We start from the raw sequence: 23,964 nt of genomic DNA on the forward strand, positions 1-23,964 counted from the left end.
CTAGTCACCGCAACGCGGTCTAGAAATCAATCAACATCCCTCTTCAAAAATGGTGAATGTACGATTATTTGAAATCATATTTTGGTACAAATGAATATATATATATTCATAAATTAAACTTTGGTTCACCGATGAATCGTAGGATGGGCGAAGGTGTAGAACGTGTTCCCTATCTACCAAAATAATATCCCCGTAATGTGCAATTTGCAGGTGCGCTTTTGCACTTCAAAAAATATTTCCCTTCCCCCTCAGAAACTATTCCGCCACTGCTAATAACTGCTTCTGATTTTCATGCATGGGTCAGGTCGAAAAAGGGTGGGTGGGATGGGGGGGGGGGTGACACTCCCACCCACCCCCAGTTAATTGTTATGTATTGATTTTAGTGTGGAAAAATTTATTCAAAACATTTTACTGAAATGTTTGATTGACATGCTATTTGTTAAAACCATTTATCGATGATTTATTATTCGTGATCTGATCCTCCAAGTGATATCCAAGTGTAAATAATACAATTAAGTGACTTAATGAGAGGACATGGCTAAAGAGGCATTATATTAAAATACTCTCTACATCTAGTTTACTCACGAATTGACCATTTAATATAAAAATCTTTAACAATACTTTGGTTACAGTATACTTATAACCTTCGAGATCCTTATCTCTCGTGGTCACTGAAAAGTGACATTATTCACGCTCATGGAAAGTACTCATTAAAAAAGTACAAAATGTCAATAAATCCACAAAGGTAAAAAAAAACAGAAGGAGAAGAACATGTGGCTGTTTTTCTTTTATTCCTTTCCAGATGCAGCACATGTACGCCGTGAGTAATGTCAGTAACCTTTCCGGCATGACAAGCAGACTGTAGTTCGAGTATAAACCGACATGGGCGTTTATGGTGGGCGTATCCGGGCGGAGGAGATCCATGGACACACGATGTATATGCAGCCTATGTATTTTAGATCCTCCTGAAAGCAGGAACTTGTGAAGAAGCCTCATTGGTTTATTGAAGCCGCAAGCTGACCGAAGTTAGTCTCTTAGATTCATATTTAACGTCCATGATCATGAATTGTCAATTGTCAACAACTCTGTAACTGGACGAAATACATTAATCTCGGAGTGACTCGAACTGGAGACCTTATGATTGGAAGGCACCGGCGTTAACCACTGAGCTAACACTCCTTAACACCCCTGTATATGTTATATAAGTGTACATGTATGTACGTGAATAAGTCATATAGCTACATGTGGAAGAGGGTCACGGGTGGGGATGAGGAGAATACACGGTGAGGGGAACAACGGGGTGGTCTCGGTGAGCGAACAGGCGTCGGTTTCCATATAGGCTATGATATGTGGCATGAGTATATTCAACTGTCTTTTACATTTGCGTGGGTACTAAAAGTTATATTTGACAATAAGGAGGCTATGACGTATCTCCTAAATTATAGGGGGTGGGGGTGGGGGTGTTGGGGAATGGGATGGGGAAAGTGCCGTTCCGTCACCGCAGGACACCTTTATCATGCCAGCAGGGCCTACAGAGATATTAAAGCTGATTATTCCGAGACCCCGCGTAGAGCGTTGGCCGGCGTTTTTGGCCCAGAGTAAAATATAACAGATTAGACTGGGGCACGAAGGCAACCTGGGCCCATCCGTCAATTAACGTTCATAGTCTGCCCTTTGCTCTAGCTCAATCCACAAAGGGCTTGAGATGATCATAATCAGGGGTACATGCAGTACCGTTATTGGCGGATCAGGGGTTCATGCATTACCGTTATTGGCGGACCAGGGGTATATGCAGTACCGTTATTGGCAGTGGCGTCGCCAAGGGGGGCCGGGGGGGGCACGTGCCCCCTGGAAAACCTAGTGCCCCCGAGTGCCCCCATCTGAGATTTGGGTTGGTAAAAAAATATATATATATTTTGTTATATTCAACTCCCATCATCTGAGTTGGTTTTTCATAAGGACAAAGAAGCACAGTAATTCGTATTTTCTTCAAATGGGCTCATGAAAAAGTTTATCCTTGACCGTCGGGTATCGAAGTCGTAACCCGCCCTATCTTAATAGATAATGGGAGGGAACGAGAAGGACAAGAAAGGAGTCGGGGGTCATGCACACATTAATTCAACAAATGTAGGTTCTATTGATAGGGTTAGGCATAATATCGACAGCATGTGGTTCATATCCTCTGCAAAATTCTGCGCGTTGTTAAAATCATTACCTCAAAAATAGCAATTTCTGGAGATATCTTCAGATCGAATTTAGCATCAAATGTGGCACCATTTTGCATCTGGCCCATCCTCCGTATGCGAAAATTTTCCAAAGGGGAGGGGGCACCCCTCCCCTTACACCCCTCCCCTTACACCCCTCCCACAGGACGGCGATCCGTATCCACCTAAGTTCCCCCCATCAAATGCTGGTGCCCCCCTGTGCCCCCCAGACTGAAAAGTCCGGTGACGCCACTGGTTATTGGCGGATCAGGGGTATATGCAGTACCGTTATGGGTTGTTCGCTCTTTTCGAATCATTGTGCACATAGGTGGTAGGCCTATTAATATCAGGCACTGACTGTGGTTCAAGCCAAAGAGTCATTTGTGGATCCTATATCAAATCATGGAGGTAAAACCATGGAGGTACCTCCATGATCAAATTGATATCACTGCGCGGTGTTGTGTGAACATGCGGGAGGACGGTTGTACGGTATATACAATGGAGAGGGAAGATCTATAAGTCTATAGTAACATTAACCGTATCAAGTTCCAGTGATAGAAAAGATGCAGCAACATTTTCTGGATTTTTCCCCTTTTGGAAAGCCTTTTGGCTCGTTTCTGTAATTAAATATATAGTTTTATAAATGTTTTTTTCTTAGGTGGGTTAAAAATATTACCGCTATCTTCATTGCAAAAAGGCTTCATTTTGATTATTCCATTCAGATGCCGTGTCTGAGTTATAATGGATATATCTTCACGATTGGAATTTTACATAGTACGGCTTTAAAACGCCATTTACCATTAACCTCTTTTCACCCCTTTTCAGACTAGAGACCCCCCTTGCGAAACTAAGTGGCAGATATGTAGAGATCGAGTTGCTTAGTATGCAAACCTGAAATTTTCACGCACTACACAGGAATGTAAAATAGCTTGCCCCTTTTGTGGTATTCACTCTAACGAACCTTTTTGTTCGCCTCAAACGCTCCTGGGGACATAGCTCGGTCAGTTGTGTCGGCAAACAGAAAAAGAAGAAAAAATCGCAACCCTAAATAACCCTCACCCTAACCTAAACCTATCACAAATACTATCGATGCAAGGAACTCTGTACGCGCCAACCAATCAGGCAGCAGTACACGCCCCCTGACTGCTTGAACAGCTTGTTAAATATGACGCCAATGCCCACACTATCATGCATGATTAGCTTTGGCCCCCCACTTATCTTGACGTAGTGCGATTTCCATACAAAACACGACCCTCGCCCTTCATACACAAACCACTTCCCTATTTACAATCCGGCTATTGCTGATGCATACGTTGCAGGTACACACTTCCACACAGACACTCACACACAACAGGCTGTAAGCACTACTATACTTGGCTGTACAGTATAACACTGCTCTGATGTGTGAGACATTGCGTTACAGTATTTCCTGCACGGCTGACCGACGAAGAGGGTGGGGAAGTAATTTCACCAGATTGATAACACGCTGAAATTCGTTCTTTCTTTGTCGAAATTTTCACCTATACGGATCTTGGACTGTAAGAGAGTTCTTTTCGGTACATTTACGGAAGATTTTATTGCTTTTAGAAGAGAATATCGACGAAAATCTGGTATCCGTGTGGGTAAGTCAGACATCTGAACAAAGGCCCCTGAGTGGGCTTCACGGTAGTGCTTACGCAGGGAGGTAAGAACGTCTCATATTACACTAATGAAATGACATGTACCAGTTTGTATAAGACTGTATTTCGTAGCAAATCACATTAGAATCACGTTATTAGCAGTTCTTCGTCGAAAAGTTTCGTTTAATCTGTTACGGAGGGGTGATACTTCATAAAATATAGCACATTTACAGGTAATTTCCCCAGCGATCACCAACATGCGACATGTGTGTACGTCCGTGTTGCAATGACGTCATTAAAAAGTGCGGGAGGAGATTCCATTGCAACAGAGGGATGGTATTCAACGTCAGCACAATAGGATACAAAACAGTATAAAATGAGATTTTATTCAGCATTTATAAAACAGTATTTGGACTAGCAGTGAATTTGTTTATGGGTAAAACTTTTCCAATAAATTGTCTCTGCAGTAAGACCTAATGTCAGCCTCTCAGCTTTCAATTAGCAACACTTTAGTGATGTCAGCATGGACCGTCTTTTCTGCATTCTCTCCTTGTTCATGATTTTTGCAAGTTTTGAAAAGAAACAGAATTTACTACTTAAACTTCACTTCTTATCAAAAGGTTTGGCAGCAGGCAGTTAAAATTGTATCGTACAAGTCTTGTCCTGATGAGTTGTGGACAAATTTGAAGAGATCGGTTCACGTGAACCCAAATTAAGAACTGAAAAGTTTTCCATTTTTTCTCAAATGCTAATTGAGGCGATTTTTTTTTGCATATTTATATAAGTGTCTCATAGTGGTGTATACAGATCAAGATGTCTTATATAGTTATAACATTGTCTACATTGCACATTATTACATTTTAACAATTGAAATGTGCCATGTTTAAACAAAAAGAGAGACTTTTAATTCCAGGTGAAAGACAGTTGAGCTGTTTAATTCTGTATGTGTTTCTTAAGGTTAATTGCAAAAAGTGGTGCATCAATCGTGGTATTAATATTGTCAAACTTATGGGAATTAAGGAGGAGAGGGGGAAAGTTCCCCAAAACAAATTCTGTGCCATCTTTACATTTACATTGGTCATTTATAGGCACTTATAGCCAGAGAGTCATGTTATAATTTTGATTATTGTAAGCATTTTGGGTGGTACCATTTTCAATAGAGTCAACCATTCCTTAATGATTCCATTGTTCTGTGGCTACTTCCTTTCTGTTGTACATTCTTGAGTGCAACTGTTAACTGCTGTGTATACTACTGTAGGTTAGATGTAGAGCAGGGGTGGGCAACCTACGGCCCGCGTGCCTCATGCGGCTCGCCAGTGATTTTTTTGCGGCCTGTGCGATGTCTCAAGAAAAATAAAAAATAAATCTATTTTACATCATCACAAAAAACGAGCTAGCTGCTTAGCATTTATCGGCACTAATGATGATGTCAGGTAGGCCTATTATCCCTATTAATTATCAACTGTGCTGTATTGACATTATTACGTTTTTGTGAATACAGATTAAGTACACACACCTATTGATTGAAAGTCCTCGGAATCAAAGATTTGAAATCAACAGCAGGTCGTTGGTTAGGTGAGGCCCAGTCAATTTTTCACCCCTTATATCTGGAACATTCATTCAAAAAAGTTGCCCACCCCTGATGTAGAGTATATATAGGAAAGTTTGCAAGTGGTACCGGAAATAAATTACTGTAAGTAAGTACTGTAGGTAAAAGTTTTTTTGAAATTCAGAACAGCCCTAAAGTCGCAGTATCGTTGGCACAGAAATGTCTTGTGCTCTCCTTTGGTACACTTTTAACACCCTTAAGTATTAATGATATTGCTAGTGTTGTTTGTTTGTTTGTTTATTTATTTTCTTCCTTTTTTTTTTATCTTCTTTTCTTTTTTTCTGTGTGACATTGATTTTCAGCGGATTGTCAAATTACTGTATGCCCTTTTGTAAAGTGACTTGAGTGCACAAATGACAATTTTCTTACTTCTGTTTAAAATGGATGTAACCTTATTGTATCTGTAGGGTGTTGAAATGCCAGTCTGTTTACTCATAATTTTTTTTATAAATTTTAAATGAACAATAGAAAACTGACTGGGAATTTAAGACAATGGCAAAGCGCAATGAAATGAATGGGTGGTTCTAACAGGATTGGAACCTTTGACCTCACGATTACAAGCCCAGTGCTCCACCCACTTGAGCTATCCAGTCCTTAGTTGGCAGCGATCCCTATACACGGTATGCAAGGCACTGTGACTTCAGACTTTCACCCCAGCAAAGAAATGGCTATATTTGTTCCTTTTTTCTTCACTGGGAGAGGGAGGGGGTGGGAAAGGAGGGAGACAGGAAGGAGGGGACAATGCAAAACTGACTGGGAATTATAAACAATTTGGAAAGTGCCAAAAAAATATTTGGATAGGATGGGATTTCATCTACAGTCTGTCAGGATTGGAAGTCAAGCTGTGATCTTTGCTCCTTTGAAAATGAGTAAACTTTCATTGATACTAATCAATCAATCAGAAAACATTTATGAAGTGCCAGTATCAACAATAGTTGTTCAAGGCTCACATTACTTGGATATGATGTAAGAGGTTGATAACCTTGTTCAAGTGATAGGGAAAGGAGGGGGTGGGAGGGAAACTTCAGGGAGATGGGATGAGATAATCACAAAAGTGGGGAGTAACAGTTGGAGAATTGTTTCTATTCAGCAAGGGGAGGGGTCGGGCAGGGGTGCAACAGTTACTTGTTGGCTTTCTCTCAGAACTTTGTGTTTTTCCTTTAACTTATGTTAGGGTCAAACCTTACTTGAAGCTCTAGAAAAGGAATGGGAGGAAAGGCAGGGTAGTTCTTCAAGAGTTTAAATGTTTAGCGTTTATATTTGACCCTGCGCTGATCCGGATTAAGAAAACGCTGTTTTGTACACAGTACAGGGCTTAGTAGTGCATAATATTACAAACTATTCATTGATGTATATATACAGTATAGTTTTTGAATGCAAATTGCAGAGACCGTCCCATTTGATTGGGGATCACTTTCGTTCTGTTTTAGTTTCTAGAATTATGAGCACTGTCTTAATTTCCCTACCCAAGTGGCTTTTTGGTCCTGATTCTTTGGCATATCGGAACCTATTTTAACAGTCAAGTTGTGTTTATAAATGCATGTGTGTGTGTATGTGAAACCCTAGCTTGTAAAAAGATGGTATCTTAACTTGAGAAATTTGTGATTGTCATACTTGGGCTATACTGTATGTTGGTCATGGTAAGTAGATGATCCCTATGGATTTTGGTAAGGCTATCTTGCATATTAACATAAAATTCTTAAAATGTCACTATCTCTTCAAATGTTTGTCCGATTTAGGTCGTACTGGTTATGGTGATGTAAATTCGTAGTAATTAAATAATTGTTCTTTGTGATAACAGTTTTACCTCATAAATATTCAAAAACTGCCTGTAAACACGATATCACACAAACACCAGTTGCATCAATGTCATATTTGGTATATATGTTAGTCATGGTCAGCAGATGATTCCTATTGTTCTTGGTGGGGCTATCATGCATATCAAGGAATGGGCGGGGCTTAACATAAATTCTGAATATGTCAGTATCTGTTCAACTGTATGTCCCATTTAGTTCATACTGGGTATGGTGATGTAACTACATAGTACTAGTATATATTCTTTCTAATTAGTAATTTCACTTAATTAATAGTCAGTCCTGAGTGGATCGGAGCAGTTGGGGATTATTTTCGTTCTTGAAATACTGGGTTACGTTTGTCACACTAGATTCAGACAATCAACCATGTTGTTTTTTTCTGGTGCATATCATGATTATTAATCAGCCTGGTACCTTCCTTTATATGTTGCTGCATTAGTCAATCCATAATCCTCTTCAATTTGATGTGCACAAGTCCCTGAAAATGAACATGGCTTACCACACTATGAATCTGTTTAGGCATCGGAACCACTAAACATTTGCGTTTATGGTTCAAGTTACTTGTACAGTTATTCAATTGGATGACACAACGAAAAATTTGTGCTTGTTTGGATTTGGAACAACATACATCTATTCAGAGGTCTTGCAGTGATATCCTCAACACTAACAATAAAAATTACAACTTGTACCATCCTAGACTCTTATGTACAGTATGTGATTTACAGCAGACTTGGCTAATTGGTACAATGTTTACTTGGTACAATGTTTAATTGGTGAAACTAAACATATATTCTTGTATAGACTGAAAACTCACAAAAACTATGATCTAGTTTACATAGCAACAACATTCTAAACAGCATCTTTAAAGAAACAAAATTTAAACAAATTGTTGTTGAAAGCAAAACATCTGAAAAATTCAGACAGTTAATGTTTCTCTGATGGCATTTAGTAGGAACAGTTAGTTGATCTAGTCTATTGTCTGAAGGAACAACGGGACCAAAATTTAAGAAAAAAAGTGTGAGAGTACTTTTCTGATATATATAGAAAATGGGAATGTTCAGGTACAAATGGATCTGTAATTATGCAGCTACATTGAATAGTGGTGGAGATTGGATTCATAGTTTATAAAATTGAAAATGTAAGCTCATTCAGTTCGCTTATATAGTGCATGCTTATCTTTTTGTTAAAAGTGTCATCAAGTGATTGCAAATAATTTGTTTTCAGATTTTGATGGATTGCTGATTTTTTCTTCTCCAGGCCTTTATTATTTTACTGGAGTTATCCAGACTACTGTATGGATTCACCTGTTTCGACTTCCAGTACAAACAACAGTGCAGGTAGTGACATGCAGCTTTACAGGGCTTTGGAGCGGGCAAACCTCCTGCAATATTACGACAAATTTATGGCACAAGGAGGGGACGACCTACAGCAATTGTGCGAAGCAGAAGAAGGGGAGTTTTTCGAAATCATGGAACTAGTTGGAATGTCCAGTAAGCCCCTTCATGTCAGACGGCTTCAAAAGGTGCTCCATGAATTTATGTCCAATCCAGAGCTTTTTCAGGTACGGTAATATCAAAAACTGACTTGTGCACCACGGTCATAAAAAGTTCATTGTGTAGTTTTTTTCACAATTTTTGATACAGATTTTTTATTCTTGACTGCACTTAAAAGTAATAAAATTTGTGATTCTCATAGTTATGAATAATTTTTATTGAAATTTAAAATTCTGATGAAAAATATATTCTTTCTTGAAATTAGCAAATATATCTTTTTCTTCCATTTTCTTTTGCATTGAGACTGATATGTCAATTTTTATCTTATAAAAAAAATACAATGATTTGAATTTCATTCTTTACATGATCCAGAATTTGTAATATTTACAGCTAGTTTCTGACAGACTTGAAATATTTTACTTGGCAACTCACTGTATATTGCACTACTGCATACACTTATAATGCCATTATGCACATTGACTTCACAGTCTGCTCAAGCATCGCCTAATGCAGCTGAACTCCCAAAGCAAGCCGCCCCCGAGTACAACATTAATGCCTCCGTTGCCAACGTCGTCTCGATGGCTGACAGTGTGAACCCCTCAACCGCCAAACAGTATCCATCCTTCACTGGCCTCTCACCGTACAGCAGAATGACATACAGTCCAAAGTATAACCAGACAAAGACCCCGGCCGCATCTAATGGAGAGAATGCCAGTCTCACAGAGGAGCTCATCGTCAACGTGAGAAATGCTGCCATGGCGATATATCAAGAAATGGACATGCAGGCATTTCCTCTCCCCAAGAAGATTCCGCAAGAGATGGTTCACATTTTGGAGATGGCGACTGATCATCCGCAGAGAGAGGAAGAAATCAGGAAGTGGGCTCCAATCTATGGGCGATTTGACTCCAAAAGGAAGTCTGAAAAGCCGTTGTCCTTGCATGAGGTGAGGTTAGATCGAAAACAAACATACAGGAAAAAGACACGCTCCTGGATGGGGTTTCACTTTTGACTGAACAGTGTTGTTTACAACATAGAAAACTTGTATGGCAACTATAGTATGTACTTGTTGTGTGCAATATATAACACTACTGTACTGTATGTGAGCACATACTGTATGTACAGTAGTGTGCAATATACTGAGTGATATGTATATGGTAGTAGTAGGCCTACTGTAGGGATAATACTGTACAATGGAAATAAGGTTGTGTGAGATTTGCCTTGATTTGACTTTTACTTGAATTTAAATTATTATTACCTCTCATATCTTGTGTGACTGAGTTTGATTTATTGATTGCATGCTCAGTGTTTGTATATTTTTTTTGGGGGGGTGGTAGTTAGGGGGGGCAAAAGGGACAGGAAGCATTGGGCATATGGAGTATATTATTAATTCATATCCCTTGAAGAGGGACAATGATTACCGTGGATTAATATTATTATTTTTTAATTTGGGGGGGGGGGGGGAGAGGGGGGAAGTTTGTTTTTGGTCTTAATATTTACATATGAGTGATAATGAAACTCTGGAGTACTGAAATTGTGATTACATTTGAATGAGATACCAGTGGTATGGTATGGAGTGGTTAAAGGCTGAGGCATTAGAAGAAATTAAAACCTAGCATCTGGGAGATCATTGGTTCAAAGCCTGGCTGGCTAAAAGTAAGGTGTGGAGAAATGGCAGGGTTTTCCCATTTGAAATAGGCTTTCAAAGTATAAAAAAAAATCCAAAATGAGCTACTGCTAAACTGAAAATTGGAAAGCAACGTAATGTGAAGTGTTAGTTAGAAGCCATATGTCTTCTCCTACATGTATGTGACTGCTTACTGTGCTTAGTGTTGTAAAATGTCCGCGTTTTACTGATTACAATGACAAAATGTTTAAGCCTTGGTGATCTGCCACTAGACCAAGGAGAATGGAATGTAGGAGGGGGAAAGGAAAGTTGTAATATATATATATGTAATTTGAAAAGTTGTTTAGGATACGTGGTTGATGTCCTTGCTGTGATAAGAAGACATACAACATATTAAACATTAAATAGAATAAAAAACACTCCCTACTGACATGTCTTTCATAAAAATAGGGCGATTTTAAAATTTACCATCCCAAAACCTGGCAGATTGGGGATAAACCTAAGAGGAAGGTGGCAAGATCCAACTTAAACAAAAAAGCCATAGAAGAAATATATAGTAATAAAGAAGCATTATTTTGCATGTCACCTCTTAAATAATATTGGGCTAGGGCAAAGTAATTATTGCAACAGTTAGTTAACATCAGCGCTGTAGAACAAGACGGCAAATTATGCAATTATTTACCAAAAAGCAAAGTGGATTTTCTCCATCTTCCCAACGCAGGTACAGTACAGTACCCTACCAACATGTTAGGCTATCAGGCGTCAAACCTGACCCCTTAACTTAAAACAAAATGAACAACTGGAAATTCCCCTTTCAAAACATGCTTTCATGCCATTAAAATTAACAGAGCTGTTTATTAGAGATTCTCGTTGCACCTGGATTGATCGCATGCGTTCTTTTTGCTTTGCTCAAGGTTAAACCGCTGCGCCATTATCATTTATATTTTTCTTCAGGGTATTCTTTTTGAGGGCATGTCCACACATATTTGAGCTACCTGTCTCTCCCCCACATACCGTTATTGCATCACTTTTATGCCCCCAAGAGCAGCTCTCAACTTCCTGTAGTGCCATGGAGTGATTATTACACAGTTCCCCCTGATAAGTGTGCAGTCTTTAAGCTTGGGTTAGATTCCAGGTTGTTTGTTTGCTAATATTTCTGTTTTCTTTTTTGATCTCTCGATTAGGTTACAGTTAATGAGGCCGCCTGCCAGCTATGCTTACTTGAACCAAACCTTCTCTTCATGAGGGACAGACTGTTTCCATTGTCCAGACAGGTTGTCAGAGAGAGCGGATATCAGTACAAGCATGGACATTCCAGGTAAAAGTTTTTCTTTACAGAGAACGTTCGTCTAAACGTTGCTTATCGAGAGAAATTTGATAAAAGAAGAAATCATAATTACGTACACTGACTTGACATTATCTTATGACGTGGTGTCAAAGCCTGTCAGCAATCACAGCAATGATTGGACACAACAGGCATGGTGACACACCACTGTACAAACGGCCGATTTCTACCACCCCCACCCCCCCACCATCCAAAAATATAATCAAGGGTCCTGGTATCATCAACAGTGGATACTGATGGAGGTTTATATTGAAGGCAAAATTGAAATTTGGAAAAGTATCATTGACTTTTGTTAGCATGAAAATCTATGTGATGTAAATTTTTTTCACTCTAAACCTCTAAGTTTTTTTTTGAAAAGAAAGAAAGATTTTCATTCAAAATTGTTATGTTTTGCATAGGCTTAGCTGTGTGTGTGTACTTGGGGTCTGCTTCTCAAAAAACAAAAGTTTACGTCTGCCTGGATGAAAGCAACTTTAAGATTTTGCATCCCTGGCTAAAACATTGTGTCCGGGTCGCAGAATCCTGCGTTGCCTAACATTGCTGTAGAGGTCCAGAAAATTTGGAAATGACAAACACTCTATTTTTGATAATGATATCTATTATAACAAAGTTATCTCTATAAGATAACCAAGCAGGGCAAAGAAAATGTTTTCCATTACTGATATATACTAAAACAGGTGCTTGCTTTGGTTTAGATATAATACAGTGTTACAACCTGTAATTCTTTGATTGATATGCTCTGATAGCATTTTGAATTAATTAAACACACCTTCATTTTCCAATCATGATATTCTGAAAAGGAAGGCATCAGCTATTATAAGTTATCGTCATTGCCATTGAAATGATAGGCTTGTACTACTATTAGGAAGGAAGACCTTGTTTGGGGAAGTGACATGGGTGATTCCTACCAGCCATTAACAGACTTCCCCAATTACCTGCAATCTCAACCTTTGCCATGCGATTCTATTCACTGATAAACGGAACCAATGTCTAGCTGTGTCTAGGCCGTCAATTTTGCAAGGTTGTGAAGTTTGTGTAAATACAACAAGTAGGCTGCTAACTTGGTCTTTTGTACAATGTTTGAGTTCACAAATTGAGCAGAATAAACCCAAGTTGTTAAAAAGGTTGTACTGTAGTCAGATATGTGGTGATGTGGTGAAATAGACAAGTTTTGCTACATCTTTAAATGAAACATCCAATAGTAGAATATGATTAAGCTACTGTATGTGATAATGATATTACTGTAAGATGTAATCATTATAATCATGCATGAAAGTAATGTTCTCTACACCAAGCGTTCCTAGTTTACAAGAGGCCTCCTCGTGTGTAGTGTGGGTCATTTGGCATATTTGCATTCTATAATTTACTGTATATGTCAACTTTGCTGTTATTTGCTGGTTATTTAGCTGGTGTAAAAAGCAATTGTATAGATTTGGGAGAGGTTGCTTGGTAGGGTGCTACTGTAGCATTAGAAAGGGAGGTTTTCATCATCGTGGTGACAAGTATTTTTATTTTCAGTTACAGTTCTAAGTTACAGTGAATAACAATGTTGTGTCTATAAGCAGACTTTGGAACATGCACAGGAGTTCAAAGCACAGGTGTATAAACTGTTCTATTGTGTCTATGATTTGTGCTCTCGTACGGTACATAAACCTATAGGAGGGTCTAAGTTAAACTATAGGTTAACACCCATCTTTATATGCATAAGCCTAGAAAATTGATATTTCATGAATATTTGCATTGTGCACCAAAACTATACCCGTAGGCTATTGCTGTGGAAATTATAACAACCCACATTCATCTCTTTGTAACAGTGTATAGCTTTTTTAATTAAATCACAATTTTTATAGTTAAAACTTAGAACACAGCATGTATTACGTGAGGTGGAGATAACATTTCTGCAATATATTACATGTGGATGTTAAACAGTACATAATCTGTGTGTTAATAACCGTGGCATATTTAAACTACTGTAGCCTGAGTCTGGGATACTCACCGTTTAAACAAATTGAACTGATTTTTCGAAACCTTGTCTTTCCTTCTTTAAAGTAGATCTAATAGAGACATGGTCAGGATGCAAAATGAAGGAGAAGGTCCTTACAGCAAGAGGCAGAAAATGGCTCGAGAAGGAGATCCCAACACCCGCACGGTACAGGCAGAACTTGTAAAACTAAGACGCGAGGTAGTCGAGCTCAATAACTTTTCAGTTCAGTTACGTTTTGGCTTAATTTAATAGTTTAGGTTCATAGGTGAATCCCAAATGGTAAGGAAGCTATTAACAGAAGCGTAATTGAAACCATACATCCATTCAGTCTAGCAGAACAGGATACATAGGGGAAAGATAATACAAAGTATCATTAAAATATGGTCCAAGAAGTCAAAATAGTTTGTATGCTAGTTAATGTTTCTATGGCTGTTATAGTATTTGAGATATAGACAGCTTTAAAATATCATAAGTCTCTGGTATGCTCTCTTCCAGCCAGATTGACCTTGGTGACCTTGGTTCGTCAGTGAAGACCTTGATGTAAACCATTCATGATTACAGAGACTATTTTTATGTTAAAAGATGACTTTAGGCACAAAATTAATGTTTTGTTATGTCACAGACCATCAAAACATACTGCTATCAGTACAGGTTATCTCTATACCACTTTGCATTTCACATTTTGAACATCCAGGCTCTTCAATTTAAGTGGCTGGACTACTTAGTCTAACACACAGACTTTTGCAGTAGGTCAGATGCCAGGTGCAAAACGTAGTAGGAAAACAAAGATTTTTATGACCTCAAATGACATGTTAAAAATGTATTACAAATTTGTGAAGGACAAATGGTGTATGTAGAATGTCATCTCTGTTCATTGTATATGAAATTAAAAGAACATGCTTTGATCATGTTATTAGAATTTATAAAACAAAAGATTAACTTAAATTTTTAGGCCTGCATGAGGTGTTGCCATCAACAGCTCCTTCAAGGCATTGAAGACTCGCCCCAAACAGCGTGCCGCCATCTTTAAAAAGTTAACTTTCTGTTGCTTGCAAGTGAAGTTTTTTACTTGTCGCTACAAAATGCAGATGGTAATGAAACGTGATACCTTGTTATCTTTAGCTGGACCTGAGATGCGTGGTGGCCAATTGGCTAATGCGTCGGACTCGTGATCCAAGGATTGCTGGTTCGATTCCTGCCTAGTTCATTGCGTTGTGTCCTTGGGCAAGATGCTTTATCTCACCTGCCTCTCTCCACCCAGGGGTTAAATGGGTACCTGTGAGGTAACTTGTCATTGGGCGCAGTATATAACTGCTGCCGACTGGAGGGATTGTCTCAGGGACAGGTTATCATTGACCAGGGGTAATATAACGTCTGTAAAGCGCTTTGAGACCTATCGCTGGTATAAAGCACTATATAAATCGAACATTATTATTATCGCTGTTTTGTTTAAACACTGTGTTGTGGGTATTGACCGTAACTGTATGTATTGACTGTACACTAGTGTCTAATTACCGACGGTAGCAAGCTGTGTGTGTATTTTCTGGGATCGATGGTGGTGTCTAACAATTCTGTTACACCTCATTCAAAACTAGGTCAGATTACCAGCATTAGACGTTTCCTTTTGCGTGAGTCTTCACACCCTTTAAGTTCCTTAAAGGAGCATATTTTATAGCTGCATACTGTGTCTTGAAAAAGTGGCAGTTTTTTTTGGGGGGAGTTTATACAACAAGACAAGAATTAAATTCCTTAAAGCTTACCAAAACTAATTCTACACGATATGAAATGAAACCTATTGAACTACATTGCCGTGAGATTTTAGTCTGGAGTAGTTGTGTAAAACTTAAAAATTAATGAAGAAGCTGTTTTAAAGCATTTAAAGGTTAAGGAGAAACATTTATCCTCATCATGTTAACAATTAAATTGACAGTAGTATATTGGCAATGCTCAGTGCTCTTTACACTGGTCTGTGAAATAGTGACAGGAAAAATAATAATCTTGCTGCTTCTACCATGATTATTTTTTTGACACAGGAAAGGATGAATGAAATAACCCACCAGTTGAATATCATCAAAGAGAATCAGGCCAATCTGAAAGACAAGATCGCCCTGGCTAAGGTGGACGAGAATCTACAAAAGGTCTACGATCTCCAGCTGGAGTTAGAGAAGTTGACATCTCAACAGTTGATGCTGATGACAGAACAAACAGACCTCATCAAGAGACAGAGACGATCAGATAGGTATGTACCCCCCATATAAACATATGGTACAGTCTATAATATACAGTTCCCTATATAAACATATGGTACAGTCTATAATATACAGTTCCCTATATAAACATATGGTAGTCTATAACATCAGTTACCTGTATAACAATAGCAAACTATCCTATCAGATACAAATGCAAAAACCGTCTATAATATACAGTTCCCTATATAAACATATGGTGCAGTCTATAATATACAGTTCCCTATATGAACATATGGTTCAGACTATAATATACAGTTCCCTATATCAACATATGGTACAGTCTATAATATACAGTTCCCTATATGAACATACTGTACAGTCTATAACATGCAGTTCCCTATATAAACATGGTACAGTCTATAATATACAGTTCCCTATATAAACATATGGTACAGTCTATAATATACAGTTCCCTATATAAACATATGGTACAGTCTTTAACATCAGTTCCCTGTATAACAATAGCAAACTATCCTATCGGATAAAAATGCAAAAAACAGTCTATAATGTACAGTTCCCTATATAAACATATGGTACAGTCTATAATATACAGTTCCCTATATAAACATATGGTACAGTCTTTAACATCAGTTCCCTGTATAACAATAGCAAACTATCCTATCGATAAAAATGCAAAAAACAGTCTATAATGTACAGTTCCCTATATAAACATATGGTACAGTCTATAATATACAGTTCCCTATATAAACATGGTACAGTCTTTAACATCAGTTCCCTGTATAACAATAGCAAACTATCCTATTGGATAAAAATGCAAGTATCCTGACAACCGTCTATCCAGATGTGTCCAAATATTCCCGGTTTTACTGCATAATCAATAAAAAAAAAATTAATTGAAGTCATTATCTGAACTAGAAATTTCCCATTGAGTTCTTAACTTTGAGATGTACGACACCTTATTTGCTCTCAGAGGTATGGAAGCACGTATCCCTGAATAGAGTATCAAAGATATTTCAAGATTCCCCAGGAAACAAAAGTGGACAGAAAATGTATAGGAATGATTACAGTTTGTCAACCCCGTAATACTACATTCTGTACCACCCCTGACTGACAGGACATCTTGTTTCATCTAGCCAAGGGTCCATATTCCCAAATCAACATTACACAAAGCTTCATACTAGAAATGAGCCTCTGAATCATTCCTAGAACTGTGAGATGCAAGGTAAACAAACTCAGTTTGCTTGCTGTAACCCCTGTAAGGTGGTAATATTAGAGCTGATTTTGCTAGGATTCCTTGTTGCCGGGGCTGAACTGGCGAGGGGTTATTTTCACGGTTGTTAACATGACTTCAACTTCATATCCCAAATGGACTGTCCACAAAGTTTCGTACTGACAAATTAACACTTCATTTTCAAGGGCTGTGAGAGGCTAGACATAGGAACTCAGTAGTTTGTAGTAGAAATATTCCAAAATGAAGCCACTTTTGGAATAAACAACAGGAGTGTAGTTAGCACTGAAGAGGTTAGGAAATCAGTGAAGTGATAGACAACAACTGTAAGGTTGCCTACATCAAGACAGTTTGATTTGTTTCCAAAAGTTTCAGGACACTTTTAAGACATTTCTTGAGTCTTTAAATTGCACTTCTTTGGTGTTTAAGGTGTTAGTTCTTATCTGAGCCAAGAAGTATCTTGCAGTCTTCATGTTTAAAGGGTGTGAAGACTCGCGCAAAAAGAAATGTCTAATGCCGGTAATCTGACCTAGTTTCCAATGAGGTGTAATAGAAGTGTTAGAGACCACCATTGATCGCAGAAAATACTCACAAAGCTTGCTACAGTCGGTAATTAGACACTAGTGTACAGTCAGTAAATACAGCTGCGGTCAATACCCACAGCATAGTGTACACACGATACAGAGATGGACATCTCAGGTCCAGCTAAAGATAACACGGAATCACGTTTCATTACTGTCTGCATTTTGTGGCGACACAAACAAAACTTCACTTGCAAGCAACGGAAAGTTAACTTTTTCAGATGGCCGCACGTGGTTTGGGGCGATTCTTCATTGCCTTGAAATGAGTTTTTATTTTTGGGGGGGGGGGAAGGGGGGCATATGTTTTTCTCTGGTAGGGTGGAGAGATCTGTCCTGGTATGTGCTTTCTAAGGCTTCAAACTTGTGTATAGTTATCTCCTGATTTGAATGATAACCATTCTGTCTTCTCTTTGTCCTTAAACAGGTATTACGGCGCTAAGACGAAACAGTCCGATGAGGATATCAGACCACAGGAGGATTTTAATCATAGTGAAGCATCTAGACAGGGTGAATTTCAAATAAATCGTAAGTCACTTCTTTTTGTTTCTTTTGGGGAGGGGGGGAGGGTGGGAGGAGGGGGGTAAGCCAAAGGATGATTTTTTTCATTTCCATAGCGATATTCTATTTTGATGTACTCCATAAAGTAAGTCAGTTAAAGCAATCTTTTCATGTTGTTATAACAACAAATTGGAAAGTTGGAAATTATTGGTTTATGTTTATATTTTTGTTTCCGTTCTTCTTTTGCTTCTTTTGGTGTTAAATAGGATATTATTTTCACATTACATAGCACTGGTAGGTGGATGACTGAAGGAGCGAGGCATTAACAATAGTTTTCCATTGAAAGAAACAGATTGCAGATTTAACAAAAAGAAAAAAATCCAGTAACAAAGATAGGTACTGCCAATAATGGCCAACTAAAATGATTGGCTGACACAGGATCGTACGAAGAATCCTGTTCAATACTTGTTTTCAATTTGGGGGGAGGAAGGGAGGGGGGTCTCACAACCCATACTTTGGGAACATGGCTATACATAAATCTATCTGACTTTGTCATACCTTTTATTCATTCTTCATTGTGTCTAAGTGATCTAGCTGGTTACTGCTAGAAGTCATGTAAAGGAGTAATTAGGACTTGCTTTTCTTATACGGTTTCCACATTTATACCTTGCAGCTGATTCTGTGGCAAACGAAGGTTATGCTCCAGCGACGGGTGGTGAAACGTACCAAGTGACAACAAACAACATTGAGGAACCACCTCGCACGGAATCCCCAAAGCCAGATGGTGCAAGGGTATCTAGAAGGAAAGGAACTCCCAGAAGCCACCAGGCTTTCCTGAAACAGGCGTTGATCGACGAAGGACTCCGATTGGCTCAAGTATTTAACGACCCTGGCGAAGCGGTGAACAACGGCGGTGGGGACATGCCCAATCAGGGTGATAATTACAGAGTGGACGAAGACGTGGAACTGAGGCAGGTGTACGGTATACAGGGTGCCCCTCAGAACAACGTCAGTGTTGCGGATATGAACTCTGAGGCTGTGAGTAAACCGTTGTACATGAGCCCGGATATGGTCAACGGAAGCAACGGCCAGACACACATGACGACGAATCTTAGCGAAAGATTAGCCGAACAAACTATGGTGGAAGCTAACAACAGGGACCAGGGATTAATGCAACAGCCGACGGTATCACAACAAATACTAGAGCACGTTTAAGGCGAGTCAAAAGTGGAGAGATTTAATTTATCACAGATTTCTTTTAATTTTTTTTTTACTCAACATGAAAGCCATCATCATTGTGGGTTTTTGTCTATCAGAGGTAATAGTTTCTTTGTACGGTTCTACCATGAAGGAAGTATTCGGATCGAAAAGTTTAAGGGTTTTTATTTCCCGGAACTATTTCCATGGTAATTCTTGTAAGATACGACATATCGGGAGGACAAAGAGTTTCCCTTTGTTATCCCAAAGATAACTTTATTTATTTAGAAACTTGGGGAAACACACAATTTTAGATTTCTGGTCAAAGTCACAATTTAGAATCTTGTCATGTGTGCATAGAGGAGGTTAAAATTACATTGATTTGACTAGCCATTCAATTTCAGTCATAAGTTGCTTGATGTGGCGGTACAAAGACAAAATTTTACAGTAGAACAGTAGTCAAAACATTAGTTGCCAGAAATGTATTTTTTGGGGAGGTTTATCAGGAATTTCTTTAATCACACACTTTAATTTGCAAACTTTGTAGCAATGGAAAACAAAATATGGGCTCAATGGGCAAATAAAATTGTCAGGGAATTTTACAGGATTTTCTTGGAGTTACACATTTGGTTTTCCAATTTTTAAAAAAAATGGAATGTGTTGCTTGTTCTATGAATAAATCCTGAGCATAGAACTGATGAGGAATTTATTAACCAAGAGTTGAGATAGCATAGAAAATTACCAGCAAGAAGATGTGACGCACAAGGTATTTACTAGCACCTCAGTGGTCTCCTTTGAGGCTTTTCTTGGGGGGAGGGGGAAGGCCTTTTTGGCGGGGAGGGGGAATGGTTTGGTATCCTCACTGGTGTAGCCATCCCAAAGACCTAGCTAAAGGAGGGGTGGGGGGGGTAGGGTACGGTAGACATTAGGGGACATGGAGTGCATTTACTCCATTAAAGAATGTTTAGTGTGTTCCATAAAATTTGATGTAATGTTTTATTCCTTCATTTGCAAACCTTGGTTGGTGGCTGATTTCATGTCCACAACTGGCCTGACATTGGGGGATGACAAAGGATACAAACAGAATATGTTGACATAGTCTCAGCTACCTTTCAACTTGCCTATAACGGTTGAGTATTGTAATACCAGATTTTAAAAAAAACCAAGAAATGGAATACAGACTTAGTCCTTGCTTCTCTGTTCTGTTCAGCTTTAATACTGAACAATTCGACCCGTGTCTTCTCTTTGAAAACTTGAATATTGACATTGTCATTTTCAGTAAACTATTAACTAAACCTATGAGACTTTGCCATATGACAATTTGACATTACCATCGAGTTATTCCGTTGAACAAACCACCGAATGGTACCTAAACTTTATCTCCCCCCCCCCCGAACAAAAAATCAATGGCTTCTTTAATATGTTTATTTGACGGGTGCAAAGTTATAGGGAAAAGGTCATCCACATATCTTGTCCTGAAATTTCAGGAATTGAACCCATCAGGTATTGATCTGTTAGCTGTTATTGGTAGGTGTGTCCTTCCTACAAATGAAACGACACAAAAATCCATCATGTCTGGGGAAAAATGAATGAAACATTACTCTTCAGCCCAATCTCTTATATTCAGTTCAATTTTGTTTGTTTTTCATTAAGTTCTAGAAATATGTCTGGTATTGATTAAGTGCTATATTTATCTTCTGTAGTTTAAAGCAGTGACTGTACTGTCTTACGTACATGAGCACAAGAGTACATCAATACATTGTTACATCTGTATCATGGGAGAGGTAGGGGACATCACAAGAAGGTCTTCTAGGTTTTGAAATGAGTATCTACACCCACCAAGGGGGTTGAGAGGGGGGAAAAAGCCCCAGGGCATCTGGGACCCCAAACCTAAAATGAAAAGTGTTGCACATTGTGTTCAAAAGTGACGTGTTAGGTATCATCCAAAGTGAAGGGGAACCCGGATCTTGTTGGGCTAGTGTGGTCTTGCAAGTGCTCTCCTCTTTTGCTTTAGGGGACCTGTCTAATTGGCCACCAGACCCCCAAGTTGAATGTTACACCACCGCAGACTGGGCCCTTACAACTCATTCATATAGCAGATGTTCCTTCTCCAAGGCATTCTTCATATTAGATATCAATCTGGTAACGCATGCTTAAATGGTCTCAAAGAAATGTTTAATAAATCCTTAAACGTTGTTAATTGAAAGGTCTCTAAATGGAGGGAAGTGTACTATTGTTTTTAAGCCAATAAAGTGCTGCCATCTGTTTTTGCAAGTTGAAAATCATTGAGGGTGGTGGGAGACATATTTCTGCCCACCCCAGTGTATCTATATTTGATTTTAGGTTATCCAGATTCGTTTGTTTGAGTATTCTCAGGTTTGAGTATCACAAATACCATGAAAACAAAATTTGGTCAGTTAAACCAATGAATGCTGTTTTGATATTTCCCCCACGGCCCAACACCAACATAATTTTGAGAAAATCGGATCTGCTATATTTGAGTACGGATGTAACTTCATGATCTACCTGAAATGGGTTAAAAATGTAATATACTACTTTAAATGGTATTTTTAAAAACTTTCAATGGATAAAGTATTGTTACTTAGAAGATCTGTAATATGGAAGCTGAGCTAATTCCATCCACAGATATGAATGATATAGCGTAGCGTGTATCAAAAGGTCATCTAGTTATTGCAGTAATGAGGTCGTAGTTGTGAGAGAAAAAAATATCGCAAAGTCTGCCCCAATTGTTAGAAAGTGTTACTTTCCTGAGGTAATTTATGAACCTTATTTCGAAGTTAATGATATCAGTTTACACCCAGATTTATCAAAATGATTTTGTATGTTATTATCTTAGCGATGATATATTAACCGCTATTCGGCCGATTTCTACTCTATCCATCCAATCGGTGAGCAGATGTTAACAGACAGATTCTGCTAGTTGTTTTACAAGCAGTTGGGAGAAGGGGAAATTTTGTCGGAGGTAAATGGTTCAGTGAATAAAAGTAAAATGCAAAGGAAAAAATAAATAATAATTTTAGGTAAATGGTACCGGCAAAATGCTTCTTCGCATGTCTTGGTATGTGTGTATCTAGTGTAAGGCACATACGTGCTTTGCTTAGCTTTTCAGGATTCCATTCCAACTAAAAAAGACAAATATTAAGCATTTCATAAGTTTTGAATGCCTCACCATTTCAAATGGCTCACAAGAGACTTCAAAGTGGGGGGGGGGGAAGGGGGGAGGGTCAGATGCATTATTCCTTCGACTGATTTAGGTAGCGGTTGACTTTTTATGGAAGAAGGAATCCATGATTTCATAAAGGAGGCTGTGTGGCCCTTGTGTGGTTGAAGGCGACTGCCATGTAGGGGGTCTGGGTTCCCTCAGAAAAGAAAATGAACATTTTTAGAGAGAAATGGTGCATTCAAATCACCAAATCCCTTGGGGAAAGAGATGGGGGGAGGGGGGGGGAGTGTTGTGATGATTCTCAATATGTTGAGGATTTTTAAAATTAAGTATTAACTCGGTTTCTAGTAGAGTGAAATACTGATAAATTTTGTTTGAAGAAACATTCCACAGATTGCTAATTCTTATCGATTCTTGTACAGAAAGAAAAAAAAAGTTTATGATGACGGAGGAATACATTGCATGCAGCTCGGTTTTTCTAATTTATTTTTTAACTTTTTCCTTTTTTTCTGTTATTATTATTATTATTTTCTCGGGTGTAGATTAAAAAGACCATAAATAGAGGGCGATATTTGAATTTTGATGTTGTGTTAGTTTACTAATCTACCTTTATGACAATTGATGAGTGATATCGTGACTGCCATTCCTGGCTTTACCAGCTAGTTCTTCGGTAGAATTAAAATCCAGAACGATTCACTTAATAGGCAAATTACGTTTTTAAGTTTATCTTAAGTTTTCATGAAGTTTAAGCGTAATACGATGGAAAATATTTTAAAGAATTTTAAAGAAAAAAAAAGGTTAGTAAAGGATATTCTGTCACAAGTTGAAGAATAACTAAATTGAAAATAAAGGACGAGTGGAATAGAAATTCGAATTTGCCTTTCAGACATTTTAATTCGTGCAGAGTGAGAATTTTGCACTTGTTATTAGAAAAGTCACCCAAGAGTGAGCTTGGGTATGAAAGCCACTCTCCTATTAGCGTCTATAGCAATCCGCCCGAATGTTCTCCTTCAGGAAAAGCGCCAAAAAGCAGTAGCATCTTTTTCGATATGTTATAAATCAGGATCTAGTTCTTTGTGGCTTGCATGTTGAAGAGTATGAATAGAAGTAAATGTGGTGCAAAAATTGGCTCAATTGAGGCAATTTTAGGCCTCCAAGTAGCAGCGTACGAAAATTGTTTACTACTGAGTGAAGAGGTTGTTTACAAGTGACGAAAACTTCAGGCTCTGATAGCAAAAAAATCTGCGCGGTCATGATACGGAAATTTGAGACTGCCATGAATGACCAACTTGTCAGCTATCCGGTGATGAGTAGCGCTTAGCTAGTGAGAACTTCTATCAAGACTTAGTGTAAGTCAATGGGGCTTTTAATGG

General features: G+C 38.4%; 1 protein-coding gene across 4 annotated transcripts; it reads left to right on the forward strand.

Annotated features, from left to right (window-relative positions):
* Positions 1 to 3,480: 3,480 nt before the first annotated feature.
* LOC139966605 (uncharacterized) lies at positions 3,481 to 23,465 on the forward strand. Of its 4 annotated transcripts, none has more exons than XM_071969813.1 (8): positions 3,481 to 3,826; positions 8,504 to 8,807; positions 9,228 to 9,683; positions 11,549 to 11,682; positions 13,759 to 13,858; positions 15,727 to 15,932; positions 18,137 to 18,237; positions 18,884 to 23,465. In XM_071969813.1, exons 2-8 carry the CDS (start codon positions 8,541 to 8,543, stop codon positions 19,423 to 19,425), a joined length of 1,806 nt encoding a protein of 601 aa, XP_071825914.1. In that variant the 5' UTR covers positions 3,481 to 3,826; positions 8,504 to 8,540; the 3' UTR covers positions 19,426 to 23,465. The 4 variants fall into 4 exon arrangements, with proteins under 4 accessions (XP_071825914.1, XP_071825915.1, XP_071825912.1 ...); XM_071969814.1 differs by having other exon boundaries at positions 3,482 to 3,826; positions 13,762 to 13,858; XM_071969811.1 differs by having other exon boundaries at positions 3,483 to 3,826; positions 13,759 to 13,891.
* The last annotated feature ends 499 nt before the right edge of the window (positions 23,466 to 23,964 follow it).

This window comes from Apostichopus japonicus, chromosome 4, assembly GCF_037975245.1.
Source record: "Apostichopus japonicus isolate 1M-3 chromosome 4, ASM3797524v1, whole genome shotgun sequence".
NCBI lineage: Eukaryota > Metazoa > Echinodermata > Holothuroidea > Aspidochirotida > Stichopodidae > Apostichopus > Apostichopus japonicus.